Genomic DNA, 20,568 nt, shown 5'->3' on the forward strand with positions numbered 1-20,568 from the left:
TGGTCCGCAGGAGCCACCCAATCCAGCTCCAGGTGGAAGTGAATCAGTGACGTGATTGGCCAGCAGGAGCAGCCAATCAGGCTTCTGGAGGAGGTGAATCCGCAACCTGATTGGCCTGCAGGAGCAGCCAATCAGGCTTCTGGATGAAGTGAATCATCAACCTGATTGGCCTGCAGGAACAGCCAATCAGGCTTCTGGATGAAGTGAATCATCAACCTGATTGGCATGCAGGAACAGCCAATCAGGCTTCTGGAGGAGGTGAATCCGCAACCTGAATTTTGTAAATAATGTATATATAGCTAGACGTTTGGGGGAAAGTTTCATTCATTGCTACCATGAGCTGAATAAAGAGTATGAAATTCACACTCGACTCCGAGTATATATCACAGACAACGCCACCCTTCCCAAGTGAAACATCAGATGTTCCTTTAATCTGTAGTGACGAAATGCTTTGAGAGATTGGTACTTCAATATCTTAAGTCATGATTTCCACCGGACTTTGATAAACATCAGTTCGCCTATAGGAGAAACAGGTCAACAGATGATGCCATAGCTACAGCATTTCACCTTGCAGCAAGTCATCTGGAGAGACCAGGGAATTGTGTCAGAATATTGTTTATTGATTATTTGTTTAGTCGTTTAGTCGTGTCCGCCTCTTGGTGACCCCCTGGACCAGAGCACGCCAGGCACTCCTGTCTTCCACTGCCTCCCGCAGTTTGGTCAAACTCATGCTGGTAGCTTCAAGAACATTGTCCCACCATCTCGTCCTCCGTCGTCCCCTTCTCCTTGTGCCCTCCATCATTCCCAACATCAGGGTCTTTTCCAGGGAGTCTTCTCTTCTCATGAGGTGGCCAAAGTCTCTCACTCTACAGACGAAATTAATCCGTTCCGCGATTCTCTTCGTCTAGTGGTTTTTTCGTCTTGCGAAGCAAGCCCATTGACAGCTTAGCGGATTAGCGCTATTAGCCGTTTAGCGGCTTTTAGCGATCAGCTGTTAAGCGGCTTAGCGGATCAGCTGATAAGCGGCTTAGCTGCTTAGAAAAAAGGGGGGGAGGGAAAAAACCCCGCAGGAACTCGCAAGACATTTTCGTCTTGCAAAGCAAGCCCATAGGGAAATTCGTTTTGCGAAGCGCCTCCAAAACGGAAAACCCTTTCGTCTAGCGGGTTTTCCGTCGTGCGAGGCGTTCGTCTTGCGGGGCACAACTGTAGTTGTGGGCTCTCCTTCCTTGGAGGTTTTCAAGCAGAGGTTGGATGGCCATCTGTCATGAAGGTTTTAGCTGAGATTCCATCATTGCAGGGGGTTAGACTAGATGACCGCTGGGGGGTCCCTTCCAAGATGCAATGCTTCTATGGCCTTAATCATCCCTCCCACCTCCTTTAGCCTGCAAGAAATCATCCCTAGTATATTTATATCTTTTCCTTGGCTTTCTCTTGAAAAATGTTAAATAATAATAATGTATATACCACTTCATGTTTTAAAGGGGAAAAAATCTCAAGGCTGTTTATATGGCGCTGTAGGTTAAACCACAGAGCCTAGGACTTGCCGATCAGAAGGTCGGCGGTTCGAATCCCCGCAATGACGGGGTGAGCTCCCGTTGCTCGGTCCCAGCTCCTGCCAACCTAGCAGTTCAAAAGCACAAAGTGCAAGTAGATAAATAGGTACCGCTCTTGCGGGAAGGTAAACTGCGTTTCCGTGCACGGCTCTGGTTCTCCAGAAGCGGCTTAGTCCTGCTGGCCACATGACCCGGAAGCTGTAGCCGGCTCCCTCGGCCAAGAAAGCGAGATGAGCGCCGCAACCCCAGAGTCGGCCACGACTGGACCTAATAGTCAGGGGTCCCTTTACCTTTACCTAAGTAACACCAGAGTGTCAGATACTGTCTCACATAGCTCCTTTTCTCTGATTTCCTATGGTCAATGATGCCTGCCAGACAAAGAAAGCAGTCATGTGGCCAGCAGAACTAAACCGCCTCTGGCGCAAAGGGACACCGTGACGGAAACCAGAGTGCATGGAAACGCTGTTTACCTTCCCGTCGCAGTGGTACCTATTTATCTACTTGAGCTGGTGTGCTTTCGAACTGCTAGGTTGGCAGGAGCTGGTACAGAGCAAAGGGAGCTCACCCCATCCTGCAGTTTCCAACCATCAACCTTCCGATTGGCAAGCCCAGGTGGCTCAGTAGTTTAGACCACAGTGCCACCCGCATACCGCAGATATTTTGCAAAGCACCCAGGATTGCCTTTCTGGTGGATTTCAGAATGCAGGGGTGCTTCAAAGAGCACCTGCTTCCAATTCCACAAAACAGATTCCAGCAACATTCCTGTTTCTTTCGTGTTGCTGCCTCCTGAAGGATAGGAGTTTAATTTCGGAGACTGTGGGTTCAATTGAGCTCCTCGATTCCTTGACTCTCTGCCTGGTTTTTCAGACAGCACCATGAGCTGTGCAGTTGTGTAACTCACTGCATGCCAGCAGAGATCCCCAAAGTGTTACTAAGAAGAACTGGATCAGTCTGGCATCCTTTCCTACAGCAGCCACACAGATGCCCCTGGGAAACCCTTGATCAGGATTCGAACACGGGACCACTCACCCTTCCTGTGCATTCCAGCGACTGGTACACAGTGGTAAGTAAAGGTAAAGGTAAAGGTACCCCTGCCCGTACGGGCCAGTCTTGACAGACTCTGGGGTTGTGCGCCCATCTCACTCAAGAGGCCAGGGGCCAGCGCTGTCCGGAGACACTTCCGGGTCACGTGGCCAGCATGACATCGCTGCTCTGGCGAGCCAGAGCCGCACACGGAAACGCCGTTTACCTTCCCGCTGGTAAGCGGTCCCTATTTATCTACTTGCACCCGGAGGTGCTTTCGAACTGCTAGGTTGGCAGGCGCTGGGACCGAGCAGCGGGAGCGCACCCCGCCGCAGGGATTCGAACCGCCGACCTTTCGATCGGCAAGCCCTAGGCGCTGAGGCTTTTACCCACAGCGCCACCCGCGTCCCTTAAGTACTTAAGTCGGGTTAAGTACTTAATTCGTTTCGGAGGTCTGTACTTAACCTGAAACTGTTCTTAACCTGAAGCACCACTTTAGCTAATGGGGCCTCCTGCTGCCGCTGCACCGCCGGAGCCCGATTTCTGTTCTCACCCTGAAGCAAAGTTCTTAACCTGAAGCACTATTTCTGGGTTAGCAGAGTCTGTAACCTGAAGCGTATATAACCCAAGGTACCACTGTATAACTCTGGGGTTGCGGCGCTCATCTCGCTTTACAGGCTGAGAGAGCCGGCGTTTGTCCACAGACAGTTTTTCCGGGTCATGTGACCAGCAGGACTAAGCTGCTTCTGGCAAAACCAGAGCAGTGCACAGAAACGCCGTTTACCTTCCTGCCAGAGTGGTACCTATTTATCTACTTGCACTGGTGTGCTTTTGAACAGCTAGGTTAGCAGGAGCTGGGACTGAGCAACGGGAGCTCACCCCGTCGCGGGGATTCGAACCGCCGACCTTCCGATCGGCAGGCCCAAGAGGCTCAATGGTTTAGACCACAGCACCACCCGTGTCCCTTTACACTTGTAAAATCAAATAAAAATTATTTCAAAAAGGAAAGAAAACTATTTGGTATGTAATGACCGCAGTACAGTGGTACCTCAGGTTACATCCCCTTCAGGTTACAGACTCTGCTAACCTAGAAATAGTACCTCAGGTTAAGAACTTTGCTTCAGGATGAGAACAGAAATCGTGCTCTGGCGGTGTGGCGGCAGTGGGAGGCCCAATTAGCTAAAGTGGTGCTTCAGGTTAAGAACAGTTTCAGGTTAAGAAAGGACCTCCGGAACGAATTAAGTATGTAACCATAGGTACATACAACAGTGGTGGGGCTCATTAGTGAGAATGATGAGGCTGCTTATAGGAAAGAAGTACAGGGGTTAATTCAATGGTGTAAAGAAAATAATCTTATGCTTAACACCAAAAAAACCAAAGAACTCATAATTGATTTTAGGCGAAAGAAAAGTGTAGTTTTACCATTGCACATAAATGGCGAGGAGGTGGAGAGGGTTGGTAGTTTTAAATACCTGGGCACTTACATCTCTGAGGACCTCTCATGGACTGCAAATATTAATATGGTTGTGAGGAAGGTACAGGGGAGGTTGTATTTCCTGAGAATGCTCAGAGGATTGAATCTATCTCAGCACCTACTTCTGTCCTATTATCATAGTACCATTGAGAGTGTCTTAACCTATAGTATATTATCGTGGTATGGGAGCAGCTCTGAAATGGATAAAAAAAGCCTTACAGAGAATAATTAAAATTGCCCAGAATGTTATTGGGCTCCAACTACCAACCCTGGATGAGATCTTCACGTCTCGCAGCTTGAAGAAGGCACACAATATCCTGAGAGATCCCACCCATCCTGCTCACAACCTCTTTGAACTGTTGCCTTCAGGCAGAAGATATAGGACAATGAAAACACGAACCACACGCCTTCTGAATAGTTTCTATCCAAGAGCTCTGATTGCACTAAACAATTATCTCAGGGCCAGTTGTAAGAAATAGCAAGCAGTGAGTAGTAAGGAATGAGATAGGTTTTAGGTTATGCTATGCTTCTAATAGGTTGTGTTATATTCTGGATTATGTATGTTTTAATAGATTATGTCTGAATAGGATGAGAGTGTTGGAGATACGTGCAAATGTGTATGTGAATCCGGTCTTGGGTGTTTGATTTTCGTTGTTGTGTATACTGTGTATATACGGACAATGACAATAAATTTATCTAATCTAATCTAATCTACCACTGTACGTAAATCTGTTTCCATATTCCTCCTCATGGTGGAGTGTAACACATTGCTGTTCTCCCCACCCAACAGAATCCTCCACTGCTCACCCCCATTGGAAAGAGTGTTAGCACAATGACTTAGAAGCAATTCCAAGCTGGTTTAAAAATTGCACCCAGGAGAGTCCTTTCTGTTTGGGTATAGTTCAGACTGAAATTCCCAGGAGTCCGAAAAGGTTATTTATGTATGGCATTACTGCGGCCCATGTTTCGTTAGCCCAAAAATGGAAAACGAGCGAGGTCCCAACGAAAGAAAAATGGCAACGTAAGTTGAGAGAAGATGCACAACTTGCAGACTTAACATACAGAATACGAGAACAACAACATACGTTTAGAGAATATTGGAAAACGTTCATTGAATAGATGGGAAATAATCGTGTACAGCTGAAAATGCCGGCAGCATTAAGATAAATGCAACAGTGTAAGCAAGTTTCTTGTTTTTTTAAAAAAATTATTAGAAATTTCAACACAATAGTTTTAACAAAAATACATCATCCACATTGTTCCCCCCTCCATTTTTTTCTTCCCCCCTCCTCCCTAAACAACCTCCCCAACCTCCCACCCCACCCCCGGACTTCCCTCCACTCCTTTCTCTGGTTTCTCAACATATATTTCTATCTGCATGTTACAGAACTGCAAAGGTCCTCAAATTATCTATCTATATATTACAATTGGAGGGACGCAGGTGGCGCTGTGGGTTAAAGCCTCAGCGCCTAGGGCTTGCTGATCGAAAGGTCGGTGGTTCGAATCCCTGCGGCGGGGTGCGCTCCCGCTGCTCGGTCCCAGCGCCTGCCAACCTAGCAGTTCGAAAGCACCTCCGGGTGCAAGTAGATAAATAGGGACCGCTTACCAGCGGGAAGGTAAACGGCGTTTCCGTGTGCGGCTCTGGCTCTGGCCAGAGCAGCGATGTCACGCTGGCCACATGACCCGGAAGCTGTACGCCGGCTCCCTCGGCCAAGAAAGCGAGATGAGCGCCGCAACCCCAGAGTCGGCCACGACTGGACCTAATAGTCAGGGGTCCCTTTACCTTTACCTAAGTAACACCAGAGTGTCAGATAGACTGTCTCACATAGCTCCTTTTCTCTGATTTCCTATGGTCAATGATGCCTGCAAGACAAAGAAAGCAGTCATGTGGCCAGCAGAACTAAACCGCCTCTGGCGCAAAGGGACACCGTGACGGAAACCAGAGTGCATGGAAACGCTGTTTACCTTCCCGTCGCAGTGGTACCTATTTATCTACTTGAGCTGGTGTGCTTTCGAACTGCTAGGTTGGCAGGAGCTGGTACAGAGCAATGGGAGCTCACCCCATCCTGCAGTTTCCAACCATCAACCTTCCGATTGGCAAGCCCAGGTGGCTCAGTAGTTTAGACCACAGTGCCACCCGCATACCGCAGATATTTTGCAAAGCACCCGGGATTGCCTTTCTGGTGGATTTCAGAATGCAGGGGTGCTTCAAAGAGCACCTGCTTCCAATTCCACAAAACAGATTCCAGCAACATTCCTGTTTCTTTCGTGTTGCTGCCTCCTGAAGGATAGGAGTTTAATTTCGGAGACTGTGGGTTCAATTGAGCTCCTCGATTCCTTGACTCTCTGCCTGGTTTTTCAGACAGCACCATGAGCTGTGCAGTTGTGTAACTCACTGCATGCCAGCAGAGGCCCCCAAAGTGTTACTAAGAAGAACTGGATCAGTCTGGCATCCTTTCCTACAGCAGCCACACAGATGCCCCTGGGAAACCCTTGATCAGGATTCGAACACGGGACCACTCACCCTTCCTGTGCATTCCAGCGACTGGTACACAGTGGTACCTCGGGTTAAGTACTTAATTCGTTTCGGAGGTCTGTGCTTAACCTGAAACTGTTCTTAACCTGAAGCACCACTTTAGCTAATGGGGCCTCCTGCTGCCGCTGCACCGCCGGAGCCCGATTTCTGTTCTCACCCTGAAGCAAAGTTCTTAACCTGAAGCACTATTTCTGGGTTAGCAGAGTCTGTAACCTGAAGCGTATATAACCCAAGGTACCACTGTATAACTCTGGGGTTGCGGCGCTCATCTCGCTTTACAGGCTGAGAGAGCCGGCGTTTGTCCACAGACAGTTTTTCCGGGTCATGTGACCAGCAGGACTAAGCTGCTTCTGGCAAAACCAGAGCAGTGCACAGAAACGCCGTTTACCTTCCTGCCAGAGTGGTACCTATTTATCTACTTGCACTGGTGTGCTTTTGAACAGCTAGGTTAGCAGGAGCTGGGACTGAGCAACGGGAGCTCACCCCGTCATTGCGGGGATTCGAACCGCCGACCTTCCGATCGGCAGGCCCAAGAGGCTCAATGGTTTAGACCACAGCACCACCCGTGTCCCTTTACACTTGTAAAATCAAATAAAAATTATTTCAAAAAGGAAAGAAAACTATTTGGTATGTAATGACCGCAGTACAGTGGTACCTCAGGTTACATCCCCTTCAGGTTACAGACTCTGCTAACCAAGAAATAGTACCTCAGGTTAAGAACTTTGCTTCAGGATGAGAACAGAAATCGTGCTCTGGCGGTGTGGCGGCAGTGGGAGGCCCCATTAGCTAAAGTGGTGCTTCAGGTTAAGAACAGTTTTAGGTTAAGAAAGGACCTCCGGAACGAATTAAGTATGTAACCATAGGTACCACTGTACGTAAATCTGTTTCCATATTCCTCCTCATGGTGGAGTGTAACACATTGCTGTTCTCCCCACCCAACAGAATCCTCCACTGCTCACCCCCATTGGAAAGAGTGTTAGCACAATGACTTAGAAGCAATTCTAAGCTGGTTTAAAAATTGCACCCAGGAGAGTCCTTTCTGTTTGGGTATAGTTCAGACTGAAATTCCCAGGAGTCCGAAAAGGTTATTTATGTATGGCATTACTGCGGCCCATGTTTCGTTAGCCCAAAAATGGAAAACGAGCGAGGTCCCAACGAAAGAAAAATGGCAACGTAAGTTGAGAGAAGATGCACAACTTGCAGACTTAACATACAGAATACGAGAACAACAACATACGTTTAGAGAATATTGGAAAACGTTCATTGAATAGATGGGAAATAATTGTGTACAGCTGAAAATGCCGGCAGCATTAAGATAAATGCAACAGTGTAAGCAAGTTTCTTGTTTTTTTAAAAAAATTATTAGAAATTTCAACACAATAGTTTTAACAAAAATACATCATCCACATTGTTCCCCCCTCCATTTTTTTCTTCCCCCCCTCCTCCCTAAACAACCTCCCCAACCTCCCACCCCACCCCCGGACTTCCCTCCACTCCTTTCTCTGGTTTCTCAACATATATGTTACAGAATTGCAAAGGTCCTCAAATTATCTATCTATATATTACAATTGGAGGGACGCAGGTGGCGCTGTGGGTTAAAGCCTCAGCGCCTAGGGCTTGCTGATCGAAAGGTCGGCGGTTCGAATCCCTGCGGCGGGGTGCGCTCCCGCTGCTCGGTCCCAGCGCCTGCCAACCTAGCAGTTTGAAAGCACCTCCGGGTGCAAGTAGATAAATAGGGACCGCTTACCAGCGGGAAGGTAAACGGCGTTTCCATGTGCGGCTCTGGCTCGCCAGAGCAGCGATGTCACACTGGCCACGTGACCCGGAAGTGTCTCCGGACAGCGCTGGCCCCTGGCCTCTTAAGTGAGATGGGCGCACAACCCCAGAGTCTGTCAAGACTGGCCCGTACGGGCAGGGGTACCTTTACCTTTACCCTTATATTACAATAAAGAGTTTGTGAATGTTTATTCAAAACCTGCCAAAGAGTCCAGTTCATTTTGTTGCTTGTTCAAATATTTCATAAAAGGTTCTTTGAAATCACAGTTACCCATGTCACGTAGTTTGTGTGTCAATTTTGCCAATTCCACATAATCCATCAGTTTTTCTTGCTACAATTCTTTTGTAGGGGATTTCCTCATTCTTCCATCCTCGTGCTATTAAAGACGCTTGCCGCCGTTGTCACATACATAAAAATACAGTGGTACCTCGGGTTAAGTACTTAATTCGTTGCGGATGTCCGTTCTTAACCTGAAACTGTTCTTAACCTGAAGCACCACTTTAGCTACTGGGGCCTCCTGCTGCTGCCGCGCTGCCGGAGCACGATTTCTGTTCTCATCCTGAAGCAAAGTTCTTAACCTGAAGCACTATTTCTGGGTTAGCAGAGTCTGTAACCTGAAGCATATGTAACCTGAAGCGTATGTAACCCGAGGTACCACTGTATTTTTAAATTTCTTTGGCAGGTCTTTCCCCACAATCCCTAATAAGAACAGCGTAAACAAGTTTCGATGGATGCAATAATGGAATATCGAATGGTATCTTTTTTGTAAAATATGCAGGGATTTACAACTTGCAAAATGAACCATGGAAAGAGAAGAAGGGGAGTCATTGATATCTTAAGGATGTAAAATGAGTATTTTAAATTGTAAGACAGACAATTTAATAAAAATTATATAAAATAAATAAAATAAAAGTTGCATCCAGGATATAATGCAGTAGAAAAGGCTTGCATAAAACCACTGTGGCGAGGACGGCAAATCAACTTACGAAACAATGTATTTGATTTGAAGGTGACTGCGAAAATGTTTGAAAAAATAATTTAAAAATTATGTATAAAAATTACACCCAGGATAGCTGCCTTTAATCAGCAACCATTTCCCAGCTTGAAATAACAGCAGTTGTGGCACCGACAACTTTTAATGCCCACTTCCTCTTTGCAGTCAAGAGTCATCTCATCCTTGGCTTGTCTGTTGCTTTTGATTTTATTTGCAACGACATTATTATTAAAACACGACAAAACAAAATCAGTCCACTTAGCACTGATTTCAGTAATGCAGCCCACAAGCGAAATGAAAAATCAAGTCACGGGGTAAGTTATGCAAATGGGCAGAAATGAAATGGAGAACCTTCCAGTTTCAGAATATAAAAGTAATACTAATTTGAAGAATTTCTCAAGCACTTCTGGGGGGGGGGGGAGGAAGCAGGAGAAGAGTCCTCAGTAGTTCAGAGGGGTGCAAAATTGCAAAACTGACTGCAGGGGGAAAAACCTTTGTTGTGGTTCGAGGACCCGATCCCCGCTTTGTGGAATGAAGACACACGGACACAGTGTACAGTGGTGCCTCGCAAGACGAAAAGAATCCATTCCACGATTCTCTTCGTCTAGCGTTTTTTTTGTCTTGCGAAGCAAGCCCATTGACGGCTTAGCGGATTAGCGCTATTAGCGGCTTAGCGGCTTTTAGCGGCTTATCAGCTTAGTGGATAAGCAGATAAGCGGCTTAGAAAAAGGGGGGGAGGGGGAAAAAAGTCGGAAAAACTCGCAAGACATTTCGTCTTGCGAAGCAAGCCCATAGGGAAATCCATCTTGCGAAGCGCCTCCAAAACGGAAAACCCTTTCGTCTAGCGGGTTTTTCGTCTTGCGAGGCATTCGTCTTGCGGGGCACCACTGTATAAGGTTAATGGGCAAGAAAAGGCCACAACTTTATTGATTACAGCAAGTGAGAAGGGTATTGGCTTAGGCACTGGACCACAACAGATTGACTCCACCCACTCGGAGAGGGGTGAGCCAAAAGGGGGTTTATTTACCAGTAGGTGGAGCCTGATGATGCTAATCCAACTATAAGCTCTCCCCTGATGTCACCGAGGGTCGTGCCATGGCCCCCCGCCACACAGGCATCGGACAGGATCCACGACCGCCGGATTCCTTTAACGGAATAACCCAAATTTGAAGGGGTAGGCGATGGCCACACCTTGCCCTTCCACACACCAACAACACATTCCAATGCCTCACCGCCAAATACCACGAAAGTTGTGACGATTGCTACGAGGTAGGCGAAAAAACCAAAAGGCCTAATGCCAGTTGGAAAAATTCCTACCAGGCCCCCTGGGCAACCTGGGCGACCAAGCAAAGGTCCATAGCAAGGTCAAGCCAAAAGCTACGCCCTAAGGGAGTGGTCGGTGGGTAACTCATGGCGAGAAGCTGAAAAGTGAGGCGGAATGGCTGGCGCAGCAGTATCTTAGACCGCAAACCATGCCCCCTCCAAGCCGCCCGGTTGAGCACTTACCTGTGGCCGTGGTGCGCCCTGCCCACAACACCTCTCAACCAGGATGAGAGTCTTTGCTGCAGAAAATGCGCTGATAGGCTCATTCTTTAACTACTTAGAGCAGGCAGGTCCAAAATCTGTTTCTGGGGCCTAATTCGGCCCGCCGGTCAGTTTAATCCGGACCCTGTGCCAGAGTTTGGATTTGATATCCCGCCTTTCACTCCCTTTCAGGAGTCTCAAAGCGGCTAACATTCTCCTTTCCCTTCCTCCCCCACAACAAACACTCTGTGAGGTGAGTGAGGCTGAGAGACTTCAGAGAAGTGTGACTAGCCCAAGGTCACCCAGCAGCTGCAGGTGGAGGAGCGGAGACACGAACCCAGTTCCCCAGATTACGAGACTACCGCTCTTAACCACTACACCACACTGGCTCCCAGTTTATTTCTTGGGGTAAAATCCTAAAAAAAAAAAAAAAACTCAACAACTTCAACCCTAATAAAAGGTCAACAAATTGTTTTAAGAGAGCCAGGGTCAGAGAGGGGAATAAAGGAAAATGACCCTACCAATATCAGAATTATAGTGTTCTACCTTTAAACCCCCACAAGAAAATGAACTGTGCCTCGGAGAGTGCATCGTTTGAGAATAAATCATTTCGCTGTGTCTTTTTATCTTTGCTATCACTGAAATGTATAAGAATGTATGCTATGTCTTTTTCATGTATCATTGAATGTATTGTTTTACTGTGTCTTCCTTTGTTGTTGTTGTTTAGTCGTTTCGTCGTGTCCGACTCTTGGTGACCCCCTGGACCAGAGCACGCCAGGCACTCCTGTCTTCCAATGCCTCCCACAGTTTGGTCAGACTCATGTTTGTGGCTTCGAGAACACTGTCCCACCATCTCATCCTCTGTCGTCCCCTTCTCCTTGTGCCCTCCATCTTTCCCAGCATCAGGGTCTTTTCCAGGGAGTCTTCTCATGAGGTGGCCAAAGTCTTGGAGCCTCAGCTTTAGGATCTGGCCTTCCAGTGAGCACTCAGGGCTGATTTCCTTCCGAATGGATCGGTTTGATCTTCTTGCAGTCCATGGGACTCTCAAGAGTCTCCTCCAGCCCCAGAATTCAAAGGAATCCATTCTTCGGCGATCAGCCTTCTTTATGGTCCATCTCTCACTTCCATACATCACTACTGGGAAAACCATAGCTTTAACTATACGGACCTTTGTTGGCAAGGTGATGTCTCTGCTTTTTAAGATGCTGTCTAGGTTTGTCATTGCTGTGTCTTCCTTACCTTTTGCCATCACTGAGATATATATGAATGTATCACTGGAATGTATAAAAGTGTTTCTGAATGTACCTTATTGAAATGTAATGCTGAACCTTCTGAGGCAAGAACCCCCTCAGGGAGGCAATTAGTTATTTATTACAAACTTCAATCCTAAAAAAACGGACAACAACAGACCGGCCCTTTTGTTCGGCCCTCACGGCCCTTCACTTTATCAAATCTGGCCCTCTTTGAATAAAGTTTGGACACCACTGACTTGGAGGGATATTGGCAGCAGAACTTACCATAGAATTATCAAGTTGGGAAAGACTACAAGGATTGTCCAGTCCAACCCTCTGCAAAAAAAAAAAAAGGAATATTTTGCCCAATTGGTGAAAGAATTGATGTTTTTGAATTATGGTGGTGGAGGAGACTCTTGAGAGTCCCATGGACTGCAAGAAGATCAAACCTCTCGATTCTGAAGGAAATCAGCCCTGAGTGCTCACTGGAAGGACAGATCCTGAAGCTGAGGCTCCAAGACTTTGGCCACCTCATGAGAAGAGAAGACTCCCTGGAAAAAGACCCTGATGTTGGGAAAGATGGAGGGCCCAAGGAGAAGGGGATGATGGAAGGCGAGATGGTGGGACGGTGTTCTCGAAGCTACCAGCATAAGTTTGACCAAACTGCGGGAGGCAGTGGAAGACAGGAGTGCCTGGCGTGCTCTGGTCCAGGGGGTCACGAAGAGGCAGACACAACTAAACGACTCAACCGCAACAAAAGTTCTGTTAATGGCTGTGTCCTTTATTTGTTTGGCAGGAATGGACGTGCCGGAGGCAAGGCTTGTGTGAGACAATACAATACCAGAATGAGTTTGACCAAAGTGCGGGAGGCAGTGGAAGACAGGAGTGCCTGGTCCACAAGGTCATGAAGAGTCGGACACGACTAAACAACTAAACAACACAATCCACCTTTCCTACTGAATATGCAAAGAAGCTATGCCACACTTTCTCCAAGGTATCTGAAGAAGTGTGCATGCGCACAAAAGCTTATACCCAGAACAAACTTAGTTGCTCTCAAAGGTGCTACTGGACAATTTTTTAATTTATTTATTTATTTATTTATTTAATATTTTTATTAAGTTTTGCATAACTATATTTCACAGACATACAACAGACAAAAGTAAATGAAATAAACATAAAAAGAAAAGAAAAAAAGAAAAGAAAAAGAACATAAAATACGTACAACATAAACAACACAACTTTAACAACACAACATTAATTTTACAACTTAAACAACACAACATTAATTTTACAACAACATTGATCGACTTCCCTTTATCTCGATTTCGGATAATGTTATCTTAATTATCTTTCTGCTGTATCTATTCCAAAATAAAATTTATAACGTAGTAAGCGTTATCTCATGCCTACTGTGATTTTTTTTTAAAAAAATACATCTATATTTCTGATTAACATTTTGATTTTCCCCTTGTCTCTATTTCCATATATATTCTAAATTTATCCCATTCATTACTAAATTTTGTACTTTTTTGATTTCTTATTTTCTGAGTCAATTTTGCCAATTCTAAGTAATCCATTAATTTAAATTGCCACTCCTTTAATGTTGGGGTTTTTGCTGTTTTCCAGTACTGTGCTATGAGGGTTCTATTTAATTTATTTATTTCGACTGCGTCAGACCAACACGGCTACCCACCAGAACCTAGTTGATGGTTGAGCATTAGGACTCGTCCTGAAAGCTAATGTGTTGGGTGGTATATGGCTGGGCTTCAAAAGCCAGGGCTTTGTGCCACCACCACCCCGTCCACAATGCCCCATTGTTGTGTCTCCTCCCCATTAAGCCTGCCTGACTTTATCATACCTGATTAGATCTCCACCACAATCAGTCCTGAATTACCGTATTTTTTGCTCTATAAGACTCACTTTTTCCCCTCCTAAAAAGTAAGGGGAAATGTGTGTGCGTCTTATGGAGCGAATGCAGGCTGCGCAGCTATCCCAGAAGCCAGAACAGCAAGAGGGATTGCTGCTTTCACTGTGCAGCGATCCCTCTTGCTGTTCTGGCTTCTGAGATTCAGAATATGTTTTTTCTTGTTTTCCTCCTCCAAAAACTATGTGCGTCTTGTGGTCTGGTGCATCTTATAGAGCAAAAAATACAGCATAGCTTTCAAGCTGTCTGCAAGCTCCCGTTCCCTCGAGAAACAGGCCTGTGTGGTTTTTAGTGGCAAAGTGGGGTGAAATCTTTGAAAATCAGAAGCAAAGTAAATAAGCCTGTCGTCAGAAAATGCGTTAATGAAACTGCAGTCTATCGTCCCTTCTAGGATTCATGTGATGTGCTTTTTGAGCTCTTTGTAGCATGCAACCCAGCTGCAGCCAGCTTTCGGGGGAGGCAGAATTATGTGATTACTGTATTTTTTGCTCTAAAAGACTCACTTTTTCCCTCCTAAAAAGTAAGGGGAAATGTGTGTGCGCCTTATGGAGCGAATGCAGGCTGCGCAGCTATCCCAGAAGCCAGAACAGCAAGAGGGATTGCTGCTTTCACTGCCCAGCGATCCCTCTTGCTGTTCTGGCTTCTGAGATTCAGAATATTTTTTTTCTTGTTTCCCTCCTCCAAAAACTAGGTGCGTCTTGTGGTCTGGTGCGTCTTATAGAGCGAAAAATGTGGTACTCCACTTCACCAATTGGAGCACAAGGACTTGAATAGAGACAATGTCTCTATTGACTCCACAAGCACCTCTCACCTGGGGCAAAAAGCAGGAGGCCCACTCCTCTCCTCCATGCCCTGGGCCAACTTGCAAGCTCCCCCAGCCTCAGGCTGAATTTTGCTAGTACAGTGGTACCTCGGGTTAAGAACTTAATTCGTTCTGGAGGTCTGTTCTTAGCATGAAACTGTTCTTAACCTGAAGCACCACTAATGGGGCCTCCTGCTGCCACCGCACTGCCACCACACGATTTCTGTTCTCATCCAGAAGCAAAGTTCTTTTTTTTTTTTTACCATAATATTTATTAATTTTCAATAGACATAACAAAAAGAGAAAATGCAACAACACAACAACAACAACAACAACACAATTAAAGATTGAAAAATAAGAAAAAAGAATAACAAACTTAACATACCTAAACAGGGAAAAAAGAAACTCAACCAATTAATTAAAATCCATTTTCATAAACATTTTAGTTGACTTCCTCTATTCTCCTCCATCTGAATTTCCTCTTAATTTGAATGTAGCAGTTTCCAATATCATTATTTCATAAAACAATATTACAGTCATATTCCAATTTCTTCACCTTTCTTATAGTATAGTTTCTTATTTGTATATTTAAGTCTAATTTAGTCCTAATCCTGATCAGAAGCAAAGTTCTTAACCCAAGGTACTATTTCTGGGTTAGCGGAGTCTGTAACCTGAAGCGTCTGTACCCCAAGGGACCACTGTATTTATCCAGACTAATTTGTGCAGCAAAGGCCCAGATCACAAATGAATGTTCAACAGAAAAGCACACACAGAGATCATTTATACAGAAATCCTTTTTGCCTGTTTGAGCAGGTGTGTTGGGCTTACCTAAAGTTGGCCGAGAAAAGAGCCCAGCTTTGCCCAAGGATTCTGCTAGCAACCCCCCCCCCCGGGTTCAATCCTGTAACCCTGGGTATCTACTTCCAGGGTATCTATTTTTTCAGCAGGGGGCCGGTCCACTGTCCCTCAGCAGTGGCGTAGCGTGGGGGGTGCAGGGGGGGCCGGGCGCACCGGGCGCAACATCTGGGGGGCGCGCTCGCACTCGCAGCTCCATGCCCCTAAAATCCTACAGGTTAAAATCCACGGGTTAGGGGGTGCAAATTACTTGCCTTGCCCCGTGCTGATAACCCACGCTACGCCGCTGTCCTTCAGACCTTGTGGGGGGCCGGACTATATATTGGGGGGCGGGATGAACGAATTCCTATGCCCCACAAATAACCCAGAAATGCATTTTCAATAAAAGGACACATTCTACTCATGTAAAAACATGCTGATTCCCAGACTGTCATGCCGGATTGAGAAGGCGATTGGGCCACATCCGACCCCCGGGCCTTAGGTTGCCTACTCATGGTGCACTGAGGACAGTACTGAGCTCTCGATGGAACGGCTAAGGGAACTGGGCATGTTTAGCCTGGAGAAGAGGAGGTTAAGGGGTGATATGATAGCCATGTTCAAATATATAAAAGGATGTCACATAGAGGAGGGAGAAAGGTTGTTTTCTGCTGCTCCAGAGAAGCGGACACGGAGCAATGGCTCCAAACTACAAGAAAGAAGATTCCACCTAAACATTAGGAAGAACTTCCTGACAGTAAGAGCTGTTTGACAGTGGAATTTGCTGCCAAGGAGTGTGGTGGAGTCTCCTTCTTTGGAGGTCTTTAAGCAGAGGCTTGACAACCATATGTCAGGAGTGCTCTGATGGTGTTTCCTGCTTGGCAGGGGGTTGGACTCGATGGCCCTGGTGATCTCTTCCAACTCTATGATTCTATGACCAACAATCAGATTGACTTGCTTGACTCCAGTTTCCTACCCTTAGAATCATAGAATCAGAGAGTTGGAAGAGATCCTGAGGATCATCTAGTCTAACCCCCTGCCAAGCAGGAATATGAGGCTGTCCTTTACGGGGATCGAACCTGCAACCTTGGGGTCATCAGCACAACACTTTAACCAACTGAGCTATTAAACCAGTCCTTTATTCAGAACCATGAGGTCTAGAACCTTACTTTATTCTCTTTTTTTAATGAAAATTTTCATGTAGACAAATATACATGAGTTACATAACAAATAAAACAGAAAAAGATACAAATGAATAGAAACAATGAAATAAGAAAAGATAAAGAAACAAACATAAACAAATGCAATATATTACACTTACATGACAGATTAAGTATATAACTTCCAATAATTCTCATTATACTACTTATATTATCTGTATTCCTTGCACAGATTCAAATTATTTTGTTTTGTATATAGATATATAATCCACTATTATATTTTAGGTAATTCTTGGTTGCCAGTATCACAATATTTCTACAAGTATCTTATTGTCCATACAGTACAATTTTAAGTATTCTTTAAATATTTTCCATTCCCTATATACCTTAGTTTATTCTTTAGTTTTATCCCGACAAGACAGAAGTGCTGTTTTTGGGCGACAGGGGGCAGGCAGGTCCTGAATGGGGTAACTGTGCCCCTGAAGGACCAGGTGCACAGCCTGGGAGTCATTTTGGATTCACAGCTGTCCATGGAGGAGCAGGTCAGTTCTGTGCCCAGGACAGCTGTCTATCAGCTCCACCTGGTATGCAGGCTGAGACCCTCCCTGCCTGCAGACTGTCTCACCAGAGTGGTGCATGCTCTAGTTATCTCCCGCTTGGACTACTGCCATGCGCTCTACGTGGGGCTACCTTGGAAGGTGACCCAGAAACTGCAACTCATCCAGAATGCGGCAGCTAGACTGGTGACTAGGAGTGGCCGCTGGGACCACATAACACCACTCCTGAAAGACCTACACTGGCTCCCAGGACATTTCTGAGCACAATTCAAAGTGTAGGTGCTGACCTTTGAAGCCTTAAACAGCCTTGGCCCAGTAGACCTGAAGAAGCGTCTCCCCATTGTCCAGTAAAGCTACAGGGAACCAGGCAGAGGGCCTTCTCAGTAGTGGCACCCGCCCTGTGGAACACCCTCCCATCAAGGAGATGAGTAACCATGCAACCTTTATAAGACATCTAAAGGAAGGTAAACGGCGTTTCCGTGCGCTGCTCTGGTTCGCCAGAAGCGGCTTACTCATGCTGGCCACATGACCCGGAAGCTGTACACCGGCTCCCTCGGCCAATAAAACAAGATGAGCACAAGAGCACAAGAGTCGGCCACGACTGGACCTAATGGTCAGGGGTCCCTTTACCTTTACTAAAGACATTTAATAAAAAAAAATGTTTAGTGTTTTATTAGGTTTTCATATCTGTCGGAAGCCACCCAGAGTGGCTGCGTTGCCCCAGTCAGATGGGCAGGGTACTAATAATAATAATAACAATAATATTCTTTCTAACAGTGATAGGATTTTTAAATTATTATTATTATTAGAGGGGGTTTTGAGCAGAAACCCTGGGGAAATGAGTTACCTTAAAGGTAAAGGTAAAGGTACCCCTGCCCGTACGGGCCAGTCTTGACAGACTCTGGGGTTGTGCGCCCATCTCACTTAAGAGGCCAGGGGCCAGCGCTGTCCGGAGACACTTCCGGGTCACGTGGCCACCGTGACATCGCTGCTCTGGCGAGCCAGAGCCGCATACGGAAACGCCGTTTACCTTCCCGCTGGTAAGCGGTCCCTATTTATCTACTTGCACCCGGAGGTGCTTTCGAACTGCTAGGTTGGCAGGCGCTGGGACCGAGCAGCGGGAGCGCACCCCGCCGCAGGGATTCGAACCGCCGACCTTTCGATCGGCAAGCCCTAGGCGCTGAGGCTTTAACCCACAGCGTCACCTGCGCCACCTGAGTTACCTTACCCTTGTTTAAATTAAATAATTGATTTTTTTTTTGGTTGGGGAGGGCTGGGACAGATATATACACCCAATTCCTGAGCCAAAACTCCACCTATGTCTGTAATCAATAAAGTTTGTGGCCATTTCTAATGCAGATCATTGTCTGCTTGAGTTTATTCATCCAACCTTACATTTCCCACAGTTGGGGTGTTGGGGTGAGGGTACAACACTGCAACTGGGCCCTAAACAAACAAACAAATAAATGAATGAATTTTGTGGTGAGTCCCCCCACCTTTTAAAATTTTTATTATTAGCAGTACAGTATTTGCAGTATTCGCGGGTGGCGCTGTGGGTTAAACCACAGAGCCTAGGGCTTGCCGATCGGAAGGTCGGCGGTTCGAATCCCCGCAATGACGGGGTGAGCTCCCGTTGCTCGGTCCCTGCTCCTGCCAGCCTAGCAGTTCGAAAGCACATCAAAGTTCAAGTAGATAAATAGGTACCACTCCAGCGGGAAGGTAAACGGCATTTCCGTGCGCTGCTCTGGTTCGCCAGAAGCGGCTTAGTCCTGCGGGCCACATGACCCTGAACCTGTACGCCGGCTCCCTCGGCCAATAAAGTGAGATGAGCGCCACAACCCCAGAGTCGTCTGCGACTGGACCTAATGGTCAGGGGTCCCTTTACCTATTCGCATGACCAGTGGGGGCCAATCTAATCCATTGTGTTCATTCATCTTTCCGATGAAAGGAAAACGAGGTCGCCGCGCGGCCAGCAGAGGACGCTGTCCGGCGGGTTCCTCTGAGGCGGGCGCGTCGCAGCGGCAATTCTCCGGCGCCAGGGGGCGCTTCTCCCGGCTGCGTCGGCTCCCTCCCCCCCCCCCCCGCCGCCCGCCTCCCTTTTGTTGCCTGGGGTGCCTGGCTGCTATATAAGCGGCGCCGGGAAGGAGCCCGCAGCTCGCTGCTCCTGTCCGCGCGGCCGCCTGCTGCTGCTGCTCTTCGCCCGAGACTCGCCTCGCCGCGCGGAGACGTCGCCCGGCCGCCATGGAGATGAAGAAACGGCTCAACCTAGAGCTGCGGAACAAGAAGCCAGCCGAGGTGAGCCTTCCCTCCTTCCCCCGGTCCAGGCCCGGCTGCCTTCCCCCGCCTCCGGCCCGCTTCGCGCACACGTGTGCGCGGCCGACATGTTGGAGACGCGCGCCGCGCTCCTGGGCGCACGGAAACCCATCCTCGCCTTGCAGTTTTTGGAGTCCCCTTTTCCCCATTTCTTTTCATTTTTCCGCGCCTTCTTCCTTTCCTCCCCGATCCTTTACACCCCTGTCTCTTGGAGAGAAAAGGGGGGGGGGGCTCGACCTATTTTTTGGCGACCACTTTTAAGAACCCCCCCCCAAAAAAAACCCAACAGCAACACATGCGCCGCTTTGCCTTTCGCCTCTCCAAAAGTGTGTTTTTACGCACAAGATAAGTTTTAGGGGGTTCTTGGAACAGGCGGGTTTAAAAATAAAATAATCAAATTGGGATCTGTTTTTTTGGGGGGAGGGGGTCCTGTCCCGCCCCTTGACCCATGTGTTTTGTAAATTTTCTAAGTGGGGGGGGGAATCTGGTTTCCCCTACATTCTTAACGCTTGCTTGGGGGCTTGAACCGGGGCCTACTTGGCTACTTCCCACGCCTAGTTGAGGGTTTTTTTAAATTGGGGGGGGGGTGAATTGCTTGTTTTTTTTTCGGGGATGGGGAGAGAGAAAGAGAGAGCTCGGTGAGTGGGGTAGTTATGTGGCCGCGGGGGGGGGTGGCTTAAAAAATATTCCCACCCCAGGAATGTTGGAGGCATTTGAATGTTTTCCGGAAAGGTGGAGCGGAAACCCCCCCACACCCCAAAGGGAGAAAGAAATGCCCTGTAGGCCTTGGACCGCCCCCCTCCATCCCGGGAACGTGGGTCAGAGTTGTGAATTGTGATTTCCCCCGGCTTCGTTTCTCCGGGCTCGC

General features: G+C 47.2%; 1 protein-coding gene across 2 annotated transcripts in view; it reads left to right on the forward strand.

The window, feature by feature from the left end:
* Positions 1–19,509: 19,509 nt before the first annotated feature.
* Positions 19,510–20,568, forward strand: part of LOC307207165 (putative acidic leucine-rich nuclear phosphoprotein 32 family member C) — a 38,825-nt gene continuing 37,766 nt past the window's right edge. For both annotated transcript variants that reach the window (XM_079960929.1, XM_079960928.1), the window contains exon 1: positions 19,510–19,682. In XM_079960929.1, the coding sequence (XP_079817055.1) occupies positions 19,629–19,682 (54 nt within the window). In that variant the 5' untranslated portion in view covers positions 19,510–19,628. The remainder of the gene's footprint in view (positions 19,683–20,568) is intronic.

Source organism: Podarcis cretensis (genome assembly GCF_951804945.1).
Source record: "Podarcis cretensis genome assembly, chromosome: 18".
In the NCBI taxonomy this organism is placed as follows: Eukaryota; Metazoa; Chordata; class Lepidosauria; order Squamata; family Lacertidae; genus Podarcis; species Podarcis cretensis.